Source organism: Stegodyphus dumicola, chromosome 9, assembly GCF_044657685.1.
Source record: "Stegodyphus dumicola isolate Sdum_Otavi_A_Nest chromosome 9, ASM4465768v1".
NCBI lineage: Eukaryota > Metazoa > Arthropoda > Arachnida > Araneae > Eresidae > Stegodyphus > Stegodyphus dumicola.
The window spans coordinates 145,320,428-145,342,046 of NC_140776.1; the positions used below are offsets into that span (position 1 = coordinate 145,320,428).

A 21,619-nucleotide genomic window follows, 5' to 3' on the forward strand; every position below is an offset into this window, starting at 1 on the left:
ACCTAAAACCTTTCTTTAAAAACTATCTCTTTCTACTTCATTTGAATAAGCGCGAACTAAAATTAGCATTCTGGTAGGAAAGGATAATAAAGCGTACATTTTCGTTTAAGCTACTTAGCATAAAATAACTACTTAGATAATAAAGCTACTTAGCATAAAATAACTGGTTAGATAAAAATAAGTAAATGCTTACAAAATATCTTAAATGATTTCACAAGAATAGGAAAAGACATATCACCGCATGGCAGCACACGCGTTTCCTTTATGTTTAGAATGGATTTTTAATTAATCTTCATATTCTGCAATATAACTAAAAAGCTGTCTAAGATTATTTATATAATTCTGTGCTGCTTTACTATAATGATAGAAATACAACATTATACTGAGTACAAAGCAAATGGAAACTTACCTCTGACTATATAACTGCGTGTAGCAAATTTATTGCATGCGGATAAAAGTCTTATTCAGAAATCGAATCACGAACTCCAATCCTATGCTATACATTTTAAATTGTAAGATCCACTTTCCTTTTTCAGAACTTTTACATTCTCGTGAATTGAACAGGCATTCTTACTACCTCTCAAGAAAACTCAAACTGAGTAACTATTCATATTAATAGGATGTTAGAAATAAAATGCGTCTTGGTTAAAAATGAGATGATTGCATTGATGAAATGCGAGCCAATAAAAATAACTAGCATTTTTTTTCTCCCAATTTACCATTACAACAAAACTTCATTTCCTTCAAAGCAACAGCAGTTCCATTCAGTGCTAGAGTAGCTAATAAAAGGGCATCTCACTTAATGAAAAGTCTTAAAAACGAAAATGTACGCTTTTATAATTAAAATATTTAAAGAAACAAAATCATTATATTTAAATAGTAGAAAAATATTCAAATATCAAAAGCTACAACTTATTAAACAACATGATGATCACGGGCCACTCAATTTCAATTTAAAAAAAAAGAGTCCAAAAAAGAAATAAGCAAATTATGAAAAATTATTCACCTGAAGTTCGTCGAGGAATTGGATTTTCCTATCTATCTAGTTGCTCAAAAGCTGAAGATCATCTGGACTTATAACCTAATGTTTAAGTGACAGCTCCAAAATGCAACACCGGTTTAGAAATTTGAGCAAAAAAGAATTCCTTTAATATTGTTACGAATTGTCCAGCTGCGCTAAGATAGCTTCCCCGCAAAGCAGGTTTAGGGTTGCCAGAAAATGGCAAGGGTAGTCATGATTGCCAAATTTGGCGCGAAATCGCCCATTTGACGACAAAATCATCGATATGCCACAGAAGGATGGAGAACATTCTAGAACGAATTCTTACTGCTTTGGCCCAGAATGTTCTTGAAGGCAAGCCAAAAGCTATATAAACCCTGCCTATACGTGGCGTAGGAGTCTGGTGTCGAAGTGTCGTGTCAGTGTATCGCGAGTGTCTAGTGTCCAGTGTATCACGAGTTGTAGGGTGGAGAGTCTCGAGAGTATGTTGAGTTCCGAGAACGACCGAACCAAGTCGGGAGCTATACTCCAGTGGTTTGCCGTGAAGCTATCTTTACCGTTATAGCCTTACAGCGTTTCTACGGGTTCTTGTATTTGGAGTGACTGACGACAACACTTGATGAAGAATGAAAACACGATTTATTAGTCAGTATTACTCAGGGAAGCTTCAAAAACGCGTTTACAGTCGTCAAAAAACTACGACAAACATGCTGAAACAATCACCAACAATATTGATAAGTAATTTAATTCTTTCCGGAAGTGGGCGGGAACTCATCGTAGATGATGACGTGCATTTTGTGTTTGATTCTAATGTGAGTAATGGCACTAAATATTACCATTTGATATTCCATTATTATGTCCTTGCACATTTTATGATAAAACCTATAACCACATATATACCATAAAACCTAAGAGAGTTTCGTAAGAAAAGTAACGGTGTGAAGCGTAATAGTCGAAGAAAGCTTTTTTTCAAGAAACTGTAAATAGTTCCGTTTGTTTAAATTATTGCATTAAAAAATTATTTCCTTTTATCGAAAAACATCACCAAAGTTAAGATATTTTGTTAGTCACTTGCCGTTAATATGAAAAATGCTGTGAACTATTTTAAAAAAATAGAAATTTGGTTTTGTGTCTTAATCGAATAATGCTTCCCTAACGTACCCCAAGTTTATCGAAAAGTATTGGGGAATTATTAAAAACCGGTATGCTAATAAAAAACGAGCAGCCTAAAAGCTTAACTCAGTTTGAACGCATTTACCTCCGACTATTACAGTCAGTTTCCTTAGTTGGAGGCAAATTCGGATACATAGTAATAGGATACATGAGAAGAGTCAAAACAAATCGTCGTGAGATAATTCGAAAAGCAATTTACGTATCAGTTAAAATCTGCATATAGAAAAGAATTATTTGAATAATATTCTGTTGCCAATTTTATTTTTCTCATAAATAATAATGTTCACTTTAATAAATCTCATTCAATTTGTCTCATTGAAGAATTATTTGAATTCATCATTCAAGAATAATTTGAATAATATCAATTTGCAGACTTTTAATATTTTTAATAATAGTGTTAATAATAATAATAATTTTTTGCTAATAATAGGATTTAAATAAATCTCAAACTTGTCTCATTCCTATCCGGGATGTAGTTTAAAACACGCTGGAATATTTGATGTAGAATTGGAAAATGTTTTCTAATTTTAATAGTAGTTAAAGGCAGTCTATTTCAGACGGAACAACTGTATGCACCAACATCCACCATTATAAATGAATACGTAGTAAGTCACAGAAATCACATCTATACAAACGTATCTGTGTCGTCAAGAAAAGATGCAGTTGAAGTTTGCTGTAGGCTTTGTAAAAACATAATTATGGTCTTCTAAAGCAAGAGTTCAATACCTTATTAAAATAATTACGCTGTTACGAAGGATAATTAAGCTACAAATTTTATATTCTAGAAGACAGATATCCCATAAATCTTTGACGACCCCAAAAAGTGCAGCTAAAAAGAGAGGGGGTCCCAGTACGGACTATGATATTCTTAGAATATGTTTACTTTATGAAATTTCTTTGGAACTTTCAAAGAAAGAAATACCTATTTACACGCCATTATCTTCTCCTTCCTGAAAAATATAATAATCTCTACCGAAAACACTTTCTTTTTGTATCCCTGTTAAAGTCCTCTAGATAAATAAGTTTTCATCTCAGTAATTCGAATAATTATCGTAATATTTATGACACTAATTTTAGGAAGAATTAAGAGGATGCTTAAAATTCCTAAGCGTTTCTATTCTTACTACAGACCTTTATGAAAGATACATGAACGTTGCGACCTCATTCTGAATAAAATGTATTTAAAATTTCTAAGAATCACATAAAATAGATACAATAAGAAAGAAATTTTGTTTATGTGTGCTAATTTAAATATAAATTTAGAAATATTCTTTTCTTATATGATGCATTCTGTGGGAAAATTGCTAAAGTTTATAAGAACTTCAGTAGGAATTTTCAGAAAATAACACTCTGTTGTCATATCATTTTCTATGTTTCCCTTTTATTATTTCTTTTCCTCAACTAATAAAAGTCTTTTATTACAAATATATATTATTGCACATGAAAGTGAAGCCTCAGTGTTCTATCATTGGTACACGATCCTCAAATTATGAAACTTTAGTCTAATAGAATGCTAGTTATAAGCCATATACCTAATCAAAGGCAAATATAAATAAATGGAAATATGCTTAAGGTTTCCAACACCACTAAAGTAATTAATTCAGTTGACTTCGGGACAGACTTTTTAACGAATTTATTAATTTGTCAGATTTAACTTAATTATAGACTATTATTTAATTTATTTTAGTCATACCTAATTAAACAGCAATATTCACATGAATGAATACGTTTTTCTTGATTTGTCAGCATTTTAATCGTTCTAAATTGAAATTTCCAAATACAAGTATACTTTAATCATAGAATGACAAAACAGGCCATTCAACACAAAATCAAAAATATAGCTAGGAAGATGATATTGCTCTAACCCAGGATACTTTATGGTGTATTACAAAAATAATTGTCTGCTATTAATGAGTAATTATCATTAATTTTTAACAACAATTAATAATCAAATACAAAGGGAAGCGAACACTGCTTATAACGCACTCTCCGGATATAACGAATGAATTTTCTTGCTCTCGTTCAATTTCCAATGCACGAAATGTTATTTTATACTGCTACAGCAAACCTCCAAATGTATTGTTATGCGCGTGCAGATTCCTAATGGATTGAATGCGCACGAACCGATGATAGAGTTATAAAATTTATTTCTCCAAAAGACACACTGTACAGTTCTGGAACTTTCCACAAATGTACTCGTACAGCTCTTCTCAGTACGATAGAGCACAATCAGTAGTTACCACTTCAAACTACTAAAATTCTTAAACACAAAGCTTATCTAAACAGCAAAGTGAATTTAAAAGATGCAAAGCGTATCTAAAGAGCGAATCTCGCCCGGAGGTCTCTCAGTACTCCGGGACTCGACTAAATGTTATTTTATACTGCTACTGGTTTTTCACTGCTACCTATTTTATACTGCTGAGTTCTCAGTGTTTAGTTAGCAGTATAAAATGTTATTTTATACTCCTAACTAAACACTGAGAACTCATACTCTCTGCGGTCTTATTAGTTTTGCTTCGGAAACTCTAGGAAATTTCTAGTATCTTTCATTTCACGAAATTACTGGAATGTATATGCGGTCAAACTTGCATATAATGACCCGATAAAGTTACTTTTAGATTGTTGTGTAGTGACCGAAACCGCTGCATAAACAACGGGGTATAATACAGGGTTGAAATGAACTTCTAACTCAGGTTCTAGAAATAACATGAATTTTAATGAAATAAAAACATTAACAGTTGCGATTTTTGACAGTATCGGACTTGGATATATTTAGTCCCGTAATTTCAGAATTTTGTTAACCGGAAAAATGCTCATACACTATGTACGAGGATTGATAATGATAATATAAAATTCCTAGCAGTATGAAAATAGAACGTAACGAACTTAGCGGGTTTTCAGTTGGGAATATTTATACATATTTTTCCTATTTTGTTTCCAAAATTTCTGTAATTTTAATTCAAAAATTACTAATCTTAAAATTATCCTCATTTAGGCTATTATGAAAGCTTTGTAAAGCAAGTGAAATAGCCAATTCTTTGAAAAACAGCGTACACAACAAGCGCATATTAAGAGATAATGCTATATCATGAAAGCAATTATTCATAATTCTATACGGGTCTATTAGAAGGAGATATGTATTTCGAGGGTAGGGTTAAACCATGAATTTTTGCTCAGTAATTTACTGCGTAAACTGGTGCAAATGAACATAAAAGAAAAATTAATTTCATAATTTCACAATTTTACTTAATAATAATTGTAATTCACGCTTAATATGATCTTTCTTATAAGAGGTAAAGTTATCATTCACTGTTTGGGTAGATGTGACAATGCCGAATTTTTTTTTTCTATCTGTTCTTCTAAGTCAAGGTTTACATTCTTTAAAGGGATATCTATTCATTACGGTATAGGACATAGCGAACCAAACTTTTGGTCCCTTCAAAGCTCGTTACAACGAGTTTCACTGTTTATTTTAGTTCAATATATTGACCAAAGTATTTTAATTAACAATAATAATTACTTGCATATAAAACCTATTAGACCTATGTACACAAATTTTAGTTTTACGAATTTTTATAATTTACTAGTTATATAACTGGATAGATTGAGTTATGACATTAGAGTAAAGCACATTAGAACTTTCAGTCAATAGATACAGATACCTTTAAGGGCTTTAAATAGACCGAAAGAAACTAGCCGGTTTTTTACGTTAAACATGAAAACTACAAAACCATCGAATGTCTAGAACGTTCAGTCGCAGGAAATAGAATTATCAGTAGCTCGGAGATTTAACTAGTCGTCCTCTAGCAATTAAATTATATATATAACATCTGCTATTATACATTAAACTAGCTTGTGCAAAATTTATTTTTTAATTCATCTCCCATAAGAAACGAGATGCAAGATGAAGTAATACTAAACAGAAATAAAAAAGAAAAGGGCTTAAGATTAGAATTTTATATTTATTTCAAAAATCGCAAGCAAAATAAATTATAATTACTCATTCCTATCTACACTATTTTCAATCAAAATTTTCTAGTGCTATAATGAAACTGTGATCTTTTACGAAATTTTCTACAGCAAATTATTAAAGCGTTAGAAATCAGTGTGTTACAGTCTTTGACACATCAGATCTTCTTAATTATTGTTTTTGTTATGTCTATGAACCTAAATCTCTCAAGGAAAAGATTCCGTTGGATTCTAGATGAAATTCGTTTGTCCTCACCTCTCCGCCTTTAACAAAATTCAAGCTCGGTGAGTTAAAATGTATGTTAAAATGAAATAATCACCTGTATATTTCATATAACATTTATGCATTTTTTAAATACGACATATCCATAATGTTTATTTGTGCAACAGCTAATCACAAACGTATATTTCAAATGACAAAAATTTATTAAATGAGATAAACATCCATGATATGGCGTTGAGGAGTTTCTTTGATCTGGAACTGGTAAATTAGTCAATTAATCCCAACAGATGTGAAGGGAAGTATCGCTATGTCTGAAATAACTATAGAATTTTTTGAAAAGTTCAAACAATCTTTTTTATGTAAACAGAACTTAGAATATAAATGCACTTTCTTGTGTTAACAATACATCAGCCACGGCCTGCGGTGACGCAACTAAAACAACAGTCAACTTCAAGTTAAAACGTGAAATAGTTTCAATTTAAATATACTCGAATCTGGCTAAGTAATTCTAATCGGAATCCCAAAATCAAATTTTCGGCAGCGAATATAACACAAAGCAGAATAATTAGAACTACTCGACCTGGCAGGAACGAAACGTAACGTATACGCGCAGCCAAAAACTTGCTTTGTTTAAAATTCCAAAACCCTCAGTTAAACTTCTAGCTATTATAAGGTATTTTTTCCGCTTTCTTAGCATGCCTTCGTGATGTAGTAGTCCACAAACGCATCGTGTATCCGAGAAGTTCGAGGTTCGAGTCCCGGCGAGAGAATTCCTCCTTTTTCATGTCTCTTGCTTTGAAATAACCTAATGTCTTTATAGTGGCTCCAGAACTAAAAACAAGGTGATAGATGATGATTCTCCACAACCAGGATTCGGCTATGAGGTCCCCTAATCTCCAGTCGCCTTTTAAAAAGGGGTGTATTTAAAGTATTTAGCCCGCATTCTTAGCATGACTTCGTGGTGTAGTGATCAGCACACTTGACGTGTATTTGAGTCACGGTGAGGGCATTTCTCATTTTTCATGTCATCTGTTTTCGAAATAAGCTAATGTATCTACACTATCCCAATAGCAAGGAAATGGACAGACGAAATTATGGTAAACATCCAAATTAAAATAACTGGTTAGTTTAGAATAATAGCCCTACATCATTTTTTAAATTTAAGAGATCTAATGAGGACACCACATGACTTCCTTGCACAGCTTATTAAATTATGCACATATTTTGCTGTATTTCATTTAAACTTATTTCCCCAATTTTCATTAGAGATATATTTCTCATTCAATCAATTTAGTTCTCACTTCGCGGCAAGGAGAAAATACATAAAAACTCAAAACAATTACAAATTGTAAAACACATAAAGGCCTAAAACACCAAATCGGGTTAAAAACCTTTAAAAAACAATTTTTTGCAATTAAAATTAAAGTTTACATTAATTAAAATTAGGCAGAAAGACAGATTTTTCAGAACACAAAACTTTTAGCCCCTCTCGGCAGAAAGACACTGAAGTTGGTGCAGAAACTAACTTAATTCACTATGTTAATAAGTTTCAAATGTAAACAAATGGCGGCTTCGTTAGGCTTAGTAGAACATAAACAACTTTTAAATTGCTGATAATCCTACGACTATTGCATGCAGATTAACTAAAGGCATAAAAACCTTAATCGGAACATAAGAACAATATAAATGAATAACATTTAAGGCAAAAAAATAAATGCACAATTTACCAATATATAAGAACTCGGAGCCGGGTAACAGAGCAGGTATATATATATATACTTTTGGTTCGGCAGGATTGTAACCATACAACCAAAACGGGAGGTGTGCATCTGCATGCTCAAAATCTGCAGTCCCATACACAAAATTTTAACGTTCTAAAGTTAATCGCTTTTGAGTTATGCAAGATATGTACATATGTACGTACAGACGTGACGAAAAAAAATTTCTTCTTAATCCATTTTAAACCCATTTCACAATCCGTTTTGGGAAAAGAGTCCTTTATTCTGTCCGTACGTACAGACGTAATGCAAAAACATTGTTTATATGCAATTGAGAGCGGTTAAAATACGATACCCGAAATTTTTCGCGATTACAATACTTCCTTTACTTCGTACAAGGAAATAACAAATAATTTTGTAAAGTTACGAAATCTAGCATTTTATACGATTTCCCCGATTCTTATGGTTATATTTAATTATAGTTTATGCTTATTCTAAAGCATGCGTTTGATTCTCGTACGAAAGAAAGGGGATTGAGATATTTAATTTTAAAATTTGCGATTATATTAAGGGATCATACACAAATTGAAAAGTGAAATAATTTAATTTGTATGTAATTAAAGATGAAACATTAGTTTAGAAAAAGAATTTTGATGTCAATAAATTATATGCCGAGCATTTCTATGCAGACTGCCGTGAAACGTTTCGATCGATACAATTTTTTTCAAAAGAAAAAACTTATTCAGAGGGTCAACGAATTCATATTCAAAAAAAGCAATGATAGATCTCAGTATTGGCACATATTCAATTCATAATGTAGTTTGCATAAATTACATTATAAAGTGAGGAATATTTCTAGTTCAATGAATTTCTCATGACTATTAGATTATGATCATAAGTTAATAAAACTGCATGAGAATATTATTAACACATCTTTGCATTTAAATATAATTAACTATGGGAAAATGTTTTTTTTTTTTGGCATACCGAATTGGACAAAATTATGAATTAAAAAATATTACTCACTAATAAACCATAAATAATTATCTCATATCGCTATTAAATACAAAAATTATCAACTTCAAATTATCCTAATTTATTTTTAACCGATTCCTCAACGAAAGCTCAAAAAGATCTCAAATCCCTAAATTTTAAAATTCAGTATCTCGTCAAATTTGTTGTACTTGAATCAAATGTTTTATCTTTTGTTTTTATAATGAGTATATATCTTTACTAAATACAAGTATAAAAATCTGGAAGATTAAGTATTAAAATCGGGAAGATAAAGTATTAAAATCGGGAAGATAAAGTTAGATTTCCTAACTTTTACAAAATTAATTTTTAACTTAAAAAAAATCACAAAAGTGAGTATTTTCCTTTGAAATATTTTAGTAACTCAAGATATATGTCTATGACTAACTCCGAAAATAAAAGCCACGTACAGACTTTTATTCATGACATGTTATTCTTCACGAGAAAAATTCTTAACTACTAGGCAATTTATTTCGCTTAATCTTTTATATCTTTTATTTTTTACGTAGCTGTCCTCTAACGCAGATAAAAGTAATCAAAATTAAAGCCCATAATTGCATTCGATTGTAGAGACATCAGGGTTTGAAGCAAGAGACATGAAAAATGTGAAATGCCCTCACCGGAACTCGAACCTGGACCTCTCGAATACGCGCCGAGTGCACTACCGTTGCACCACGAAGACATGCAGAAAAGAGGGAGGAAATAAGATCAATGCAACATAACCATCTTCTAAGAATAAGGATTTATTTTATTCGCGAGTATTTTCCATTTCAAATCTTACAAATTAATATTAGAAAATCTTATTCATAATCATGATCTTTCTCAGTTTCTAAATACTTTCATACGTGTATACAGAGAAATTTTAAACAGAAACGGAAATCTTATTAAAATAATAAAACTTCATTAAAAAAATGGCCCTATACTTACTCTTCAGGCATTTGTCGAGAATGGACGACACCATCTCTCATTTAGTCGTCTCATCCCCAAGAACGTTGTACGGGGCGCACCACAAGGAGTAGACCGACGTTATACCCACGAGAAGAGAGGACACATACAAACGGTAAAGCCTGTAACCGGATTTGAACCCACATGCTATAACTGAGGCTAGCAATCAGCCTCCAATACTATACCAGCATAGTTAAACTTGAAAAGTCGAAATTAAAGACAGTTTAAAATTACTCGAGTAATAGGAAAATAAAGTTAATGCGATTTTAGGCAAATTACTCTTAAAACCGTCCAAGATTCTGCTTAGACAAGTATTTAAAGATAGTTGACAAAACAAGACATGAACTATTGTATTCACAAACGTTAATAATTAATTCAAAACATAATTAAATTTTTTAATTCAATTTTTATAGTGTATTTGCATTAGTAAAGTACCGTATGGACAGAATCATGAAATTATATAATTACGAAGGAGAATTAGACAATATGCATTCACTTGAAAGTCATAATAAAAGTTAATAAAATATTTTTTGCCATTTTGGCAACATCTCTTTTTCTTTTTTAAAGTAGAACTGTTACCCAAATAGACTAACGTAAACAGTATCACAGTATAATATCTTAATTTATCTTCTGACATATATAAGAAAATACATTAAATATCTTAAAAAATTTGCACAAAATTAAAATTTAGCTTAACTTTGCGTTATCCCACATAAAAATATTAATTGTATTTCAAAAATAAGTTACGATTTTCTTTAAATTGCTTTATTAAATAATCCGAAGAGAAAGAGGGATGACACCTTCTAAATGACCCTGAAAATCGAGGGAATGAGAATTAATTTAAAGATTTAACTGAGAAAATTTGAAGCATGACCTGCACAAATGGGTATAATATCCCACAAAGAATTATTTGAGAGAAAAAAAAATGTAAAGAAAGTAATTCTAGCTACATTCGAAAAACATTCGACTAATAGAACATTTCATTTTAAAGAAGTTCGAATTATCGAATAAAACTAATATTATTTTTTCATTGAAGTCTTCTTCATTTGGAAACATACATTTTCATTTATTGAAAACTAGCCGCTACGCGGTCAGCCTTCGTCTGGCTTTCAAATGTACCGGAAAAATGCCAAAAGGGAGCATCAAACATTAAATTTAAGAATTGCTCATAATTTTATTCTGCAGAACAACTTTCAAAAAAACCCCACTAAATATGTATTACATATAAAAAAATTATAATGAAATAAGCAATATCCCTTAATATAAATATTAATTATCTGAATAAATTAATTAATCAACTTCCCATTGCCTTCTCTCGACAAACGTCCAATATCCAAGAGAAACATTAAATTTAAAAACTGCACAAAACTATCACCCTCATTTTTCCGAGTGGCAACAGTGATATATCAGCAACAATGGCACGCAGCCATTGTTGCTGATATAATGAAAGAAAATAATCGATTTGATCCGATTTTATCAAAAAAAAAAAACAAAATTTAAAAAAAAAAAAAAAAAAACCTCATTCGAATTTTGAAAAAATCGCTTCGAGGTGCACTGGCTCTTGTCTAGATGCACCTATGTACCGAATTTCGTAGCCCTGAGTCTATATGCTTACGCGCAGCACGAACGAAAGACACACACAGAGAGACTCTTCCTTTTATTTATAAAGATTTGGAATTATCGAAATTCATGTAATTTAAGTTCAACCATATTTATATAAAGAAACTAGTTTAAAAAAGATAATCTTCATTTAACCACGTAATAATAACAAATATTTTATTCTTCTATATATAAATAAATGCATATTTGATTTACTCGAACTAGCATTCAAACACAAATTTCAGAGTAATAAATTCTCAGCAGCTTTTCTTTCCTCCTAAATTTACACAAAATATTTTAAATTTACCAACTGAAAAGAATTCAGTTTGAAATTCATGATGAACAATTTCAAGAATATCTGAGATATTTCTTAAGCGAAGAAATTTACACAATTGTTAAAATTATATACATAAGCGGAGAAATATACACATCGTTAAAATTTAATGGTTATTTAAATAAATTTAATCACAGAATGATATCAGACGCTTCTTCATATCGTTACCGGCAAATATGATAATAATTAATAAAACGTAGAAATGTTTTTGTTTAGTTTAAACATTTAAAAATAAGCAAAAGAATATTTTTCGAATTGAAATCGTCTTTTCCTTAAAGTGAAAACTAAATATTTTATGCATTGTGCAAAGGATTAAACGATATCATTAACTTATTTCTTAGAGAGGGCGTTATGTTTATGAAAATTTTAGGAGTATTTTAAATATAAAAGGATTTTAAATATAAATAACCTTAAAATTACATTATTTTGTAAAACTTCTAACTAAATATTTTCTCTTCCATCGCAAAAAGGAGGTTTTCGTATACGAACTCTTAATTAAATAAAATTCAATGCTTCAATAAAATTATGTTACACACTTGTTCTAATTTATGTTCACAAGCGGTGAAATAAATATGTTTAAATTAATATCAAAAAGAGATGCACTTAAATTTTAACATCTAAGTTAAACAAAATTCGATCGCTGACTGGCTGTACTTTAAGAGAGAAAATGCTCTAAACATTTTTAGTGAGCAAAATGAAAGTCTGCTTCCTTCAAGGAAGAAATTATTCTGCTGCAGTTTTTCAAAATTGTCGTTTTTCAAATGAACTCAATAAAATGAATAAATAAATAAAAGCAACAATTTTGGCGCTATTTATTTGGTAGCATTGACTTTCTACTCATTTTCAGTTTTTTAATGTTTAAATTTTCTTTCTATTTTACAAGAAATTATTAATTAATCCAAAAATATGAAATATAAGGATATTCATCATCCCTTCTTACTTTCAAAATCCATTATAATTAATTGTAAGAATATACAACTTTTAAAGCCTAAAAAACGCATGTCTGCAATTTTAGCATCATACGATTATTTGCAGATGCTTTATTTTTTACTGCGATATTTTTTACAGCGATGTTTTAAAACTGCGATATTTTTTAACCGCTTTATTATCGATGACGATGTTTTATACTACGACGTTTTTCGCCTTGCGTTGTTTTCTCCTCAGCGTTTTGGCCGCGATGTTTTCGGAGGACACGGACACCTCAGTGAAAGCTAAATTTTACTTAATTTTAGGTTAAAAATTATTAAAAAATTCTAATAAAACAAAATTCAAGAGATTCCTATTAGGAAAAAAATTCTTTCCGTGTATAATGGATTTTAATAGCGCGTGGAAAGACAAGTAAGTTATTAATTAAAAAAAGATAAATTACTTAATCAATATTCAATAAGTTATGAACGTAGTGTTAATTATATTTCACAGTTTTCGAAATGCTACCTCAGGTAATTTAGACTTCCATCGCAAGCTAAATGCGATGCAGCAAAAAAGCTAAATGCGTATGCAGCTATTTCTGGTTTCGAATTCAGGGCAAACCAGAAAATTTTTGGGGTTGATGTATCTGCGAAATGAGGGTAATTAAAATCCGCAGATCCGAAACTTTGATTACATACCCTGGAGTACTCATTTTCAGAAACGAGATGGAACTTATGCAAATAACTTCCTTAAAGCTATCAAAACGAACTTCAAAAGTACTTTACCATAAACAGAAGATCGCAAAGTTGGAAAAGATATTCAAAATTTGTTTTTCTGGTAATATACTTTGGAAGAAATTTGCTATAGGGAATTTTCTTCCGTAAATTAAATTTTAATTACATTATACCTAGGGGAAAAACTCCCCTTCTCATCATGAATTAAATTCAAAATGGATTCCACTTAACATGCACGTATTCATTTTAAATTATTTTTACAGCTGGGCAACTGACAGACTCGAATACTTTTTTATTCTTTTCTCATAATCCGTTAAAGCATAGACAGAGATGTAAAAGTGATTCAAACTGAGTGTGACACAGTCAAATAAAGTACATCTTTTTACGAAAACGAGCATATTTTATAGGTATTTCTGTTTGTTAAAAAAAGCAGATTTAACAGTATACCGTCTCAAATGCTTTAAAGTTCAAAATTTAAAAAACGAAAAGGAAAAATGCCTCAAAATAGGTTCATACTCATAATGAACTGAAAAACATAACGTAGTATTTATAAAAATGATAATTTTAATTAAATAATAAAGTAAGATACAAAATTTATTGGTAAGAGTTAGTTTCGTTAAATCTTTTCCAGCACTATGAAATGAAAAAAATTTCAATTTCGTTCGAAAATAATAAAAGTTACAGAAATAATTCTTACAAGGTTTCCTGAAATGTTTGGAGTCGATGTAAATTTTTTGTAGTTTATATTCCTTTGAAAGATTATGCATAATTGCTGCTGAAGTTTTTAATGAGTTAGTACCCATTTCTTGGAGGACAACTCCAGCTCTCTAAAATAACACATTAAAGCAACATACCCAATTTTAAATACTTAATATAAGTATAGATATTAATATTTAAAAATTATTTCTAACTACTCTGTTTCAGACAAAATTTAATTGTTCGTCACAACAGAAATACGTAATGCCATTAAACAAACTTTTTTTTTTATAAAAAAGCAAATTCCAGAAAAACTACCACATAATAACTGACAGCAGTTACTGCTATGATGTTACTACTTTCCCTACGATATTTTCCGCTTTCGGACATAATTCTCCGAGCAATTACTTGTTTCCTTTATCCAGTAATCATTTGCTGCCATTAATTTGAAAGCTGAGCAAAGAATAGTTACAAAGGTTTGCTGCAAAGCAAGAAAAACAGAAAGGTTTTTCAGACTGTGTCTGGAGATCATACAAGGTGTGATGCTGCGATTCTAAGACAAAACGGCAGCCATCTGATTGAGTTGGATAAAGTTCATTACGGCTACAAAAACTTGGGTTTCAGAATCTCGAGTAAAAACACTTTTTTGATTGCAGAAGAATAGACAGTGAATTCTATATTTTATACAAAAATAATGAGCAGACTTTTAAAGAGAATTCAACACGTTAGACCTGAGAAGGCACAATCGGATAACTATTTCTGATACACAATCCACTGTCATATATTACCATTCTCTTCCAGCAATTTGTAACAAGTACAAATTTCACAAATCACATTTACTTCCTTTATTTGCTAAATTTGGCATTCACAAACAACTTACTGTTCCCTTAAGTAAATTCCACTTCAAAAGTTATTATTTTAATTTAACTATGAGATTCAGAATACCGCAACTTAAGACTGGATGATGAGTTCTAAGTTGTATGAACGTGTCATGCATTTTTTAGACTTACAAGGATTTTGTATTTAAGGCGAAGAAAGTTGTTTACTTTATTTTTCTACTCCGTATGAACTTAGTCCTAAGACTTTGTAGACGCATTTTGCATTTTATGAGAATTTTTAAGACTTATAACTAATTGTTGCAATGATTTTTAATATAGATACATTCCGATAAACATTATTAAAATATTTCAGTGAAAAATAAAGTTATTATATTAAAATTCCCAACTCTTGTTCTTTAACAATATGGATAATTTATACCTTAATAATGCGAGTAGTAATGAAAAAGCAAAGAATCAAAATTGCTGTGTGAAACTCATTTCTGAATATGAATTCTCTGCACAGTAAACAATATTTTTACATTTAATTTGCATAGCAAAAGGTAAATGCACTGGACAAAAAGCTAATACAGTACAATATTAAGTTATCGTAATTTATGAACCTTTGTTCAAATGGAAAGTATTTTAGTGAACTTCCATAAATTATGCTAGCTTAAAAACATATAGATTTCCTTTTGACTAAATATTTTCTGGTTCCTCATATAAAAAAAATTTGATCAAATAAAAATGCCTCTTCTTTAATTATGTATATTTTTAATGATACATCTCTATTTTCAATTTTAAAATATACCTTATTGCCAATTCCACCAATCGATTTTCTTGCGAGCTGCGAATAATTGCATGCGATTACTATGAAATCATTACTAGGATACAAAGATTTTAATTATACTTTGTATGAACGATATTTAACATGCAAAAGTTATTAAATTAAGTAAAGCGGTTTAAGATTACACTTTGCTTAAATACCAGTGTAATTTAAGAGTAAGGTTACCAGTATAATGTAAAATTACACTTGTAACCTATCCAGCATCATTTTGGAATTATCTATTAATTCGATGAAATATATTATTAAAGTATTGGATACATAATGTTAAATTCCTCGAATCTAAATATTCGTTAAAGGCAATAAAAGAATATTCGTAGATCGTTTATAAAAATTGTTAAACTGAAAATAAATGAATGATGATATTAATGTTAAAAACACTTTTACCTTCTGATAGAGGAACGGCCTGGTGAGAGCCATCCATCGTTCGGCGGCCATGACGATGGCGACACATCCAGATGACAGACCGAATGTCCTGAGGATCACTCTCAAAGCACAGAACCATCTACTGTCCACAAGTGGCTCACTCATGTAAAGATGCATATACATGAGAATCAAAGATCCCAGAAGGGCAACCAGATCATTGCAAGCCAAGCACCTTACCATTAAAGTTTGTTTACGATTGCGTGCTGTTTCCCCTCGAGCTAAAAGCACCAGGGCACACACATTAGAGCTGATCCCGAAGCCATAGAAGAATGTGATTAAAATTTGCACCATGACGGTTAAATGACGTGTTGATCGCTGTATTACGGCTTGGGAGGTTGTGTTTGACAATGTCCAGTTATCAGTAGTCATATTATCATAATTATAAGTACCATGTAAGTCCATAATTTGCCCCTCCATCAGGCTCTGTGTGGGGTTTGCGGTATCCATGAGAACATGAATGTTAAGCAGTCTGTGGAAAGATCATTTATGAAAGCCTATTCAAACATAAAAACATACTCTTCGTGTGTCGTGTGCCACCATTTAAACTTTCTGTAGAAAGTCCCAAATTCGATGGTCATTGACGTCACGTCGAATTTCGTTATTATTCTTAAAAACTGCTATATTGAAAGAAAACAGTATAAACAGTTACCTGTAAAACAGGCTTTTTTGGGACATGGTTACATCAAATTTATTTATTGTTATTTGCAACATTTTTACTGATTAATTAATTGATGATCATATTTTTATTAACATAATAATTAATGAACATTTTATGAACATATTCAACAACTTAAGTTATAATTTACCACTTCCATATGGAAATTTATAGTTGCATAATTTGCTTGATAGAGCTGTAAAAATTAGTACGTTAAACAACTGCACGAAAACGCTTTTTAAATATTCTTAAGAAAACGTATTATATACTTGTATTTTATATCTATAACCAGTTATTGTAAATTATACCATCGCATTTGTCCAGATCTTTTTACTTATATGATATTTAAGCCAATAATCCAATCTTTCGTATTGAAAAAGCACTATAGTCCGAATTCTTGAAAATATTTCGTGTTGTTTTTGTCCAAATAATGCACATGTTTGTTTTTCCATAAATAGTGAGTGGCGTTTGAATCATATTTCAATCACTGATATTCCATCTCAGAAAAAATTTATATCAGTGTGATTTTTATTTTGAAATAAGCCTATGATGTATTTTACTTCGCAGTTTTTCCAGGTATGAACAGTACCTTAGTATTTTAAAACATTCATTGTTATAAACATTTCATCTCGAAAAAAGAGAAAAGCGTTCTTATCATTTCAAAATTAATTCCAAGAACTTCTGAAGGATACGATCCTCAAAAACATCCTTATTCAGAGAAAAGGTAACCTGCGAAAAAGAATTCTCAAATTTTTCAGAACCAAATATGCGACCGGCTTATTCTGTTTACAAACTTCCCTCCAACGCACAGACCGATTTGTGATCGCTTGGAACGGGCAGCAACAAGTAAATCCCACAGAGGGCGCTCAGCCCAACTCGGATGGCCATTGGAAGCTGAGGCTGATACATTTTATATTTTTATTTTTGGTTCAACTTCCATGTCAGTGATTGGAGGGGCAGGGTTAATAAATTGTTTTCTCTTCCTGCGTTATTTACGACTTGTGGAGCCTTTAGAAGCATTTATGTTTCAATTTAGCCTTTTCTCTCTATATTCTTGTAATTACATTACCAAAAGAATGACTAGTTGATGTGCATTCTGAATATGGTGCTATTTGTTGTGCGCATTATCGTCATCGGAATAACCGTTCTTAATGCTGTTTTTGATTATTATTCCCTCTGCTATTTCTCGTAAGAATGAATTTTCGTGTAAGCAAGTTGCGTCGCGTTATTAGTATCATTTTAACTTCTCTGGAATTGTTAAAAAATAAACGACTGAGTTAGGTACTCTTGGATCAGTGCTTTCAGCTGATCAAGAAAATGGTTTATGCATAATTTAAATCATACGCAATTCATAGTAAAGAATATTTTACGGTTAAGGTATTAATGATCGAAGCACCTAATTCATTTCTAAAATACCTAGTCGGTTTTATTTTCTCAAGTTTTCCTTTTCTAGTCGAATAGATCTCTACAAAATAAACGATGATAGTCATTTACTCTAATTTTTTCGAAATGTTTTCAAATTCGTTGCACTGAAAATGAATAAGAAATATACGGTGAATTACGGATGCCTTTGTCTTTTTTTTTAAATAAACAAATAAAAAAACTGTAATCTAAAAATCTCAGATCAGAATTTATCATTAAAATACACTCATGTCCATAAATTAAGGATAATGCAAAATCAGGCAAAGGAAGAGTTAGAAGCAAAACAAATTTGACTTATATGTAAAGCTTATTTATTAAACAAAAGGTAAAGAGCAAAAAAAGATTCTATATGTTTGATATTATTAAAAAAATTAGCGATTTTTTCTCCCTGGAGCAAATTACAAAAAAAAACTATTTACGAAAAACCAGTATTACATGGTTGGTATGATTGTTAATACATTTTATGTCTCCCAGACGATGCAATACAGTCCTTACAACGCATAGGCATGCTGAGTATCAAATTATCGATCTGATCTTGGGACATATTACGCCACTCAAAAAGCAATGCTCTCCGAAGTTCCGGTAGACATGTAGGAGGAGGTTGACGGGCTGCAACTCGTCGGCCAAGCATGTCCCACACGTACTCTACTGGATTCAAGTCCGGTGAGAATGCTGGCCAGTCCATACGGGTGATATCCTCCGATTGAGGCCATTCGATTACGATGTTTGCACGGTAAGGACGGGCGTTGTCATTCATAAACACAAATTGCGCGCCCATGGCGCCCCGAAAAAAACGTACATATTGTTCCAGAATGACATCCCGATAGATTTGGCTTGTCATGGTTCCTATTTGAACATGCAGGTCAGTTCTGTAACTCAGAATAATTCCACCCCAAACGAGCACTCCTGTACCACCGTAACGGTGTCGTTCAATGTTTTCTTGGTAGTAACGGGTACCTGGAGCTCTCCATATGAAAGTCCGGCGAGAATCAGACTGCAAGCTAAACCTGGACTCGTCGGAAAACATCACACAAGCCCACTGTTGCGGTGTCCACAATGCATGCTCTCTACTCCAGGCTAACCGCAGGCGACAGTGAGTTGCAGTAAGTGGAACGCATCTGACAGGTCTACGAGCATATAGACCAATCTGCCCTAAGCGTCTGTACACGGTCTGTCTTGAAATTATCGTACCAGTGGCTGAAGAGAGCTGACGAGACAGGTCTGAGGCTGAGCTCCGCCTGTTTCTTTTGGCTGTAACTGCCAAATACCGGTCCTCATTCGGCGTTGTAACTCTGGGGCGACCTGTGGTGTAACGTCTATTCACATTACCATCATCTTGGAATCGTTGCTAAAGCCTGGAGATGACGCTCTGGGCAATTCCAAGTTCGTCTGATACTTCCAGTTGGGTACGCCCACATTCCAGACGGCCGATAATTCTACGACGTAAAAAATCACCCAAATGCGTCTTTTGTGTCATAACTATTCGGTTATTGCACTGAAATGCTTATAAAGCGCCTGCGAACAATTTTACTTCTTTACTTGTATTCCTTATATATCACTCTCTTACACTCTCGTCATTGTGACGTACCATCGGTGTCATCTGGTTACTTCCTGAAATTTGCGTATGATTCTTGAAGATGTGTGTAGTGATTTTACAGGTGATATATTTATTTTAGAGTTCGATTTCCGCGTGACTCCGAATTATCCTTAATTTATGGACATGAGTGTATATAAAAATTTTAAACATATTGGAAACTACACAAAAATTCTTCAATTAAAATAACCTTTTTTGCTCCCAACTCATGAAATGTACTTTTATATCAAAATGTACTTTTACCTCAAAATATTTAAATTTTTAGTAATTCATATGTTTCTGCATTTATTTTCTGAATGTAGAATATAATTAATAAAAAGGTTAAAGTAATTTGTACCCTTTGAATAAAATTTAAAAAGGAATTACATTATAAGGTATTTCTCCCGCCTTCTTAGCATGTCTTAATAGTGTAGTGGTCTGCCCGCTGGGCGCGTATTCCAGAGGTCCGTAGTTCGATTCCCGGCGAAGGCGATGCTCATTCATCATGACTCCTGCTTCCAAAAAATCCTAATGTCTCTACAGTGCAAGAAAGCAAGCTTGCAATCCAAATGTTATTATAAAAGGTTTTCATACATGGTTTTATTTTGGATGTAAAAGAAAGCGTGCACAAGAAGTAGAGTTACACGTTTTGCAGGTAACCTATTATAGGTTCTTAGAAATTACTTTATTTGTGATATTTACAATATAAAATCCCATTTGCTGCAAAATATGATTTTTTAAATGATTAACATAAGCTATATTGAGTAACGAACTTTTACAATCAAAACTAATAAAAGATCTTACATATCGTGGATTGGCAACAGCTCCTATTTATTGCGCATACAATTTTATCACAAACTGAGAACAATACACATCTCGAAATGGTTTTTCTTCAAGGCGTTTTTAAAGAAGCTAATAAAATTTAAAACATGTTAAACTGATTCTTTGGTTATTCAACGGAATTAACTGAAAGTGCATTAAATATCCGACTTCTAATTCTGCAAAGTAACACCCGCAAATGGAGGAATATTTACTTTTTTGCGATTTTCACAAATTTAATATGTTCCTGTTTTATTTATTCACGCGTCTTATTTTAGGGTAACTGAATGACTTTGCATACTGTTAAGCATGTTAAATTGTATTTTGTCTAATATATGTAAAATGTAGCCCACTGCAATTTTTTTTTTTTTTTTTTTTTCTGAATAAAGATTTTGTGGTCACAAAAGCAGAAACGTCTGTTAGTTTATGTTATTTTAATGACATAATTTCGTTTACTGATCTGTATCTGCTATTATTATGATTTTATTACAATTATCATTATTATTATTTAGTTTGTTTTGATGCAAACGTTATATTATTACTTGATTTTGTTTATTCATTCAAATAGCTAGTACATTTAAAGGGGAAAGAAATTCTGCGAGTTCTGATAGTAACAAAAATTATGAATCTGAGAAAATTTTATCTTTTTAAAGTTTTATAAATTTTTTAAAAAATTTTATTTATTAAACATCACCTTCTTCACACTTTTACGACATAAAATTTAACCACAAAA

The 21,619-nt window shown here is 31.4% G+C and overlaps 1 protein-coding gene across 4 annotated transcripts in view; it reads right to left on the bottom strand.

The window, feature by feature from the left end:
• Positions 1 to 17,890, bottom strand: part of LOC118183424 (prostaglandin E2 receptor EP3 subtype-like) — a 206,859-nt gene extending 188,969 nt beyond the window's left edge. For 2 of the 4 annotated variants that reach the window (XM_035352945.2, XM_035352943.2), the window contains exon 1: positions 16,379 to 17,890. In XM_035352945.2, coding sequence (XP_035208836.1) covers positions 16,379 to 16,864 — 486 coding nt within the window. In that variant the 5' untranslated portion in view covers positions 16,865 to 17,890. The remainder of the gene's footprint in view (positions 1 to 16,378) is intronic. The other 2 variants (XM_035352944.2, XM_035352946.2) reach the window with 2 other exon arrangements.
• Positions 17,891 to 21,619: the final 3,729 nt, after the last annotated feature.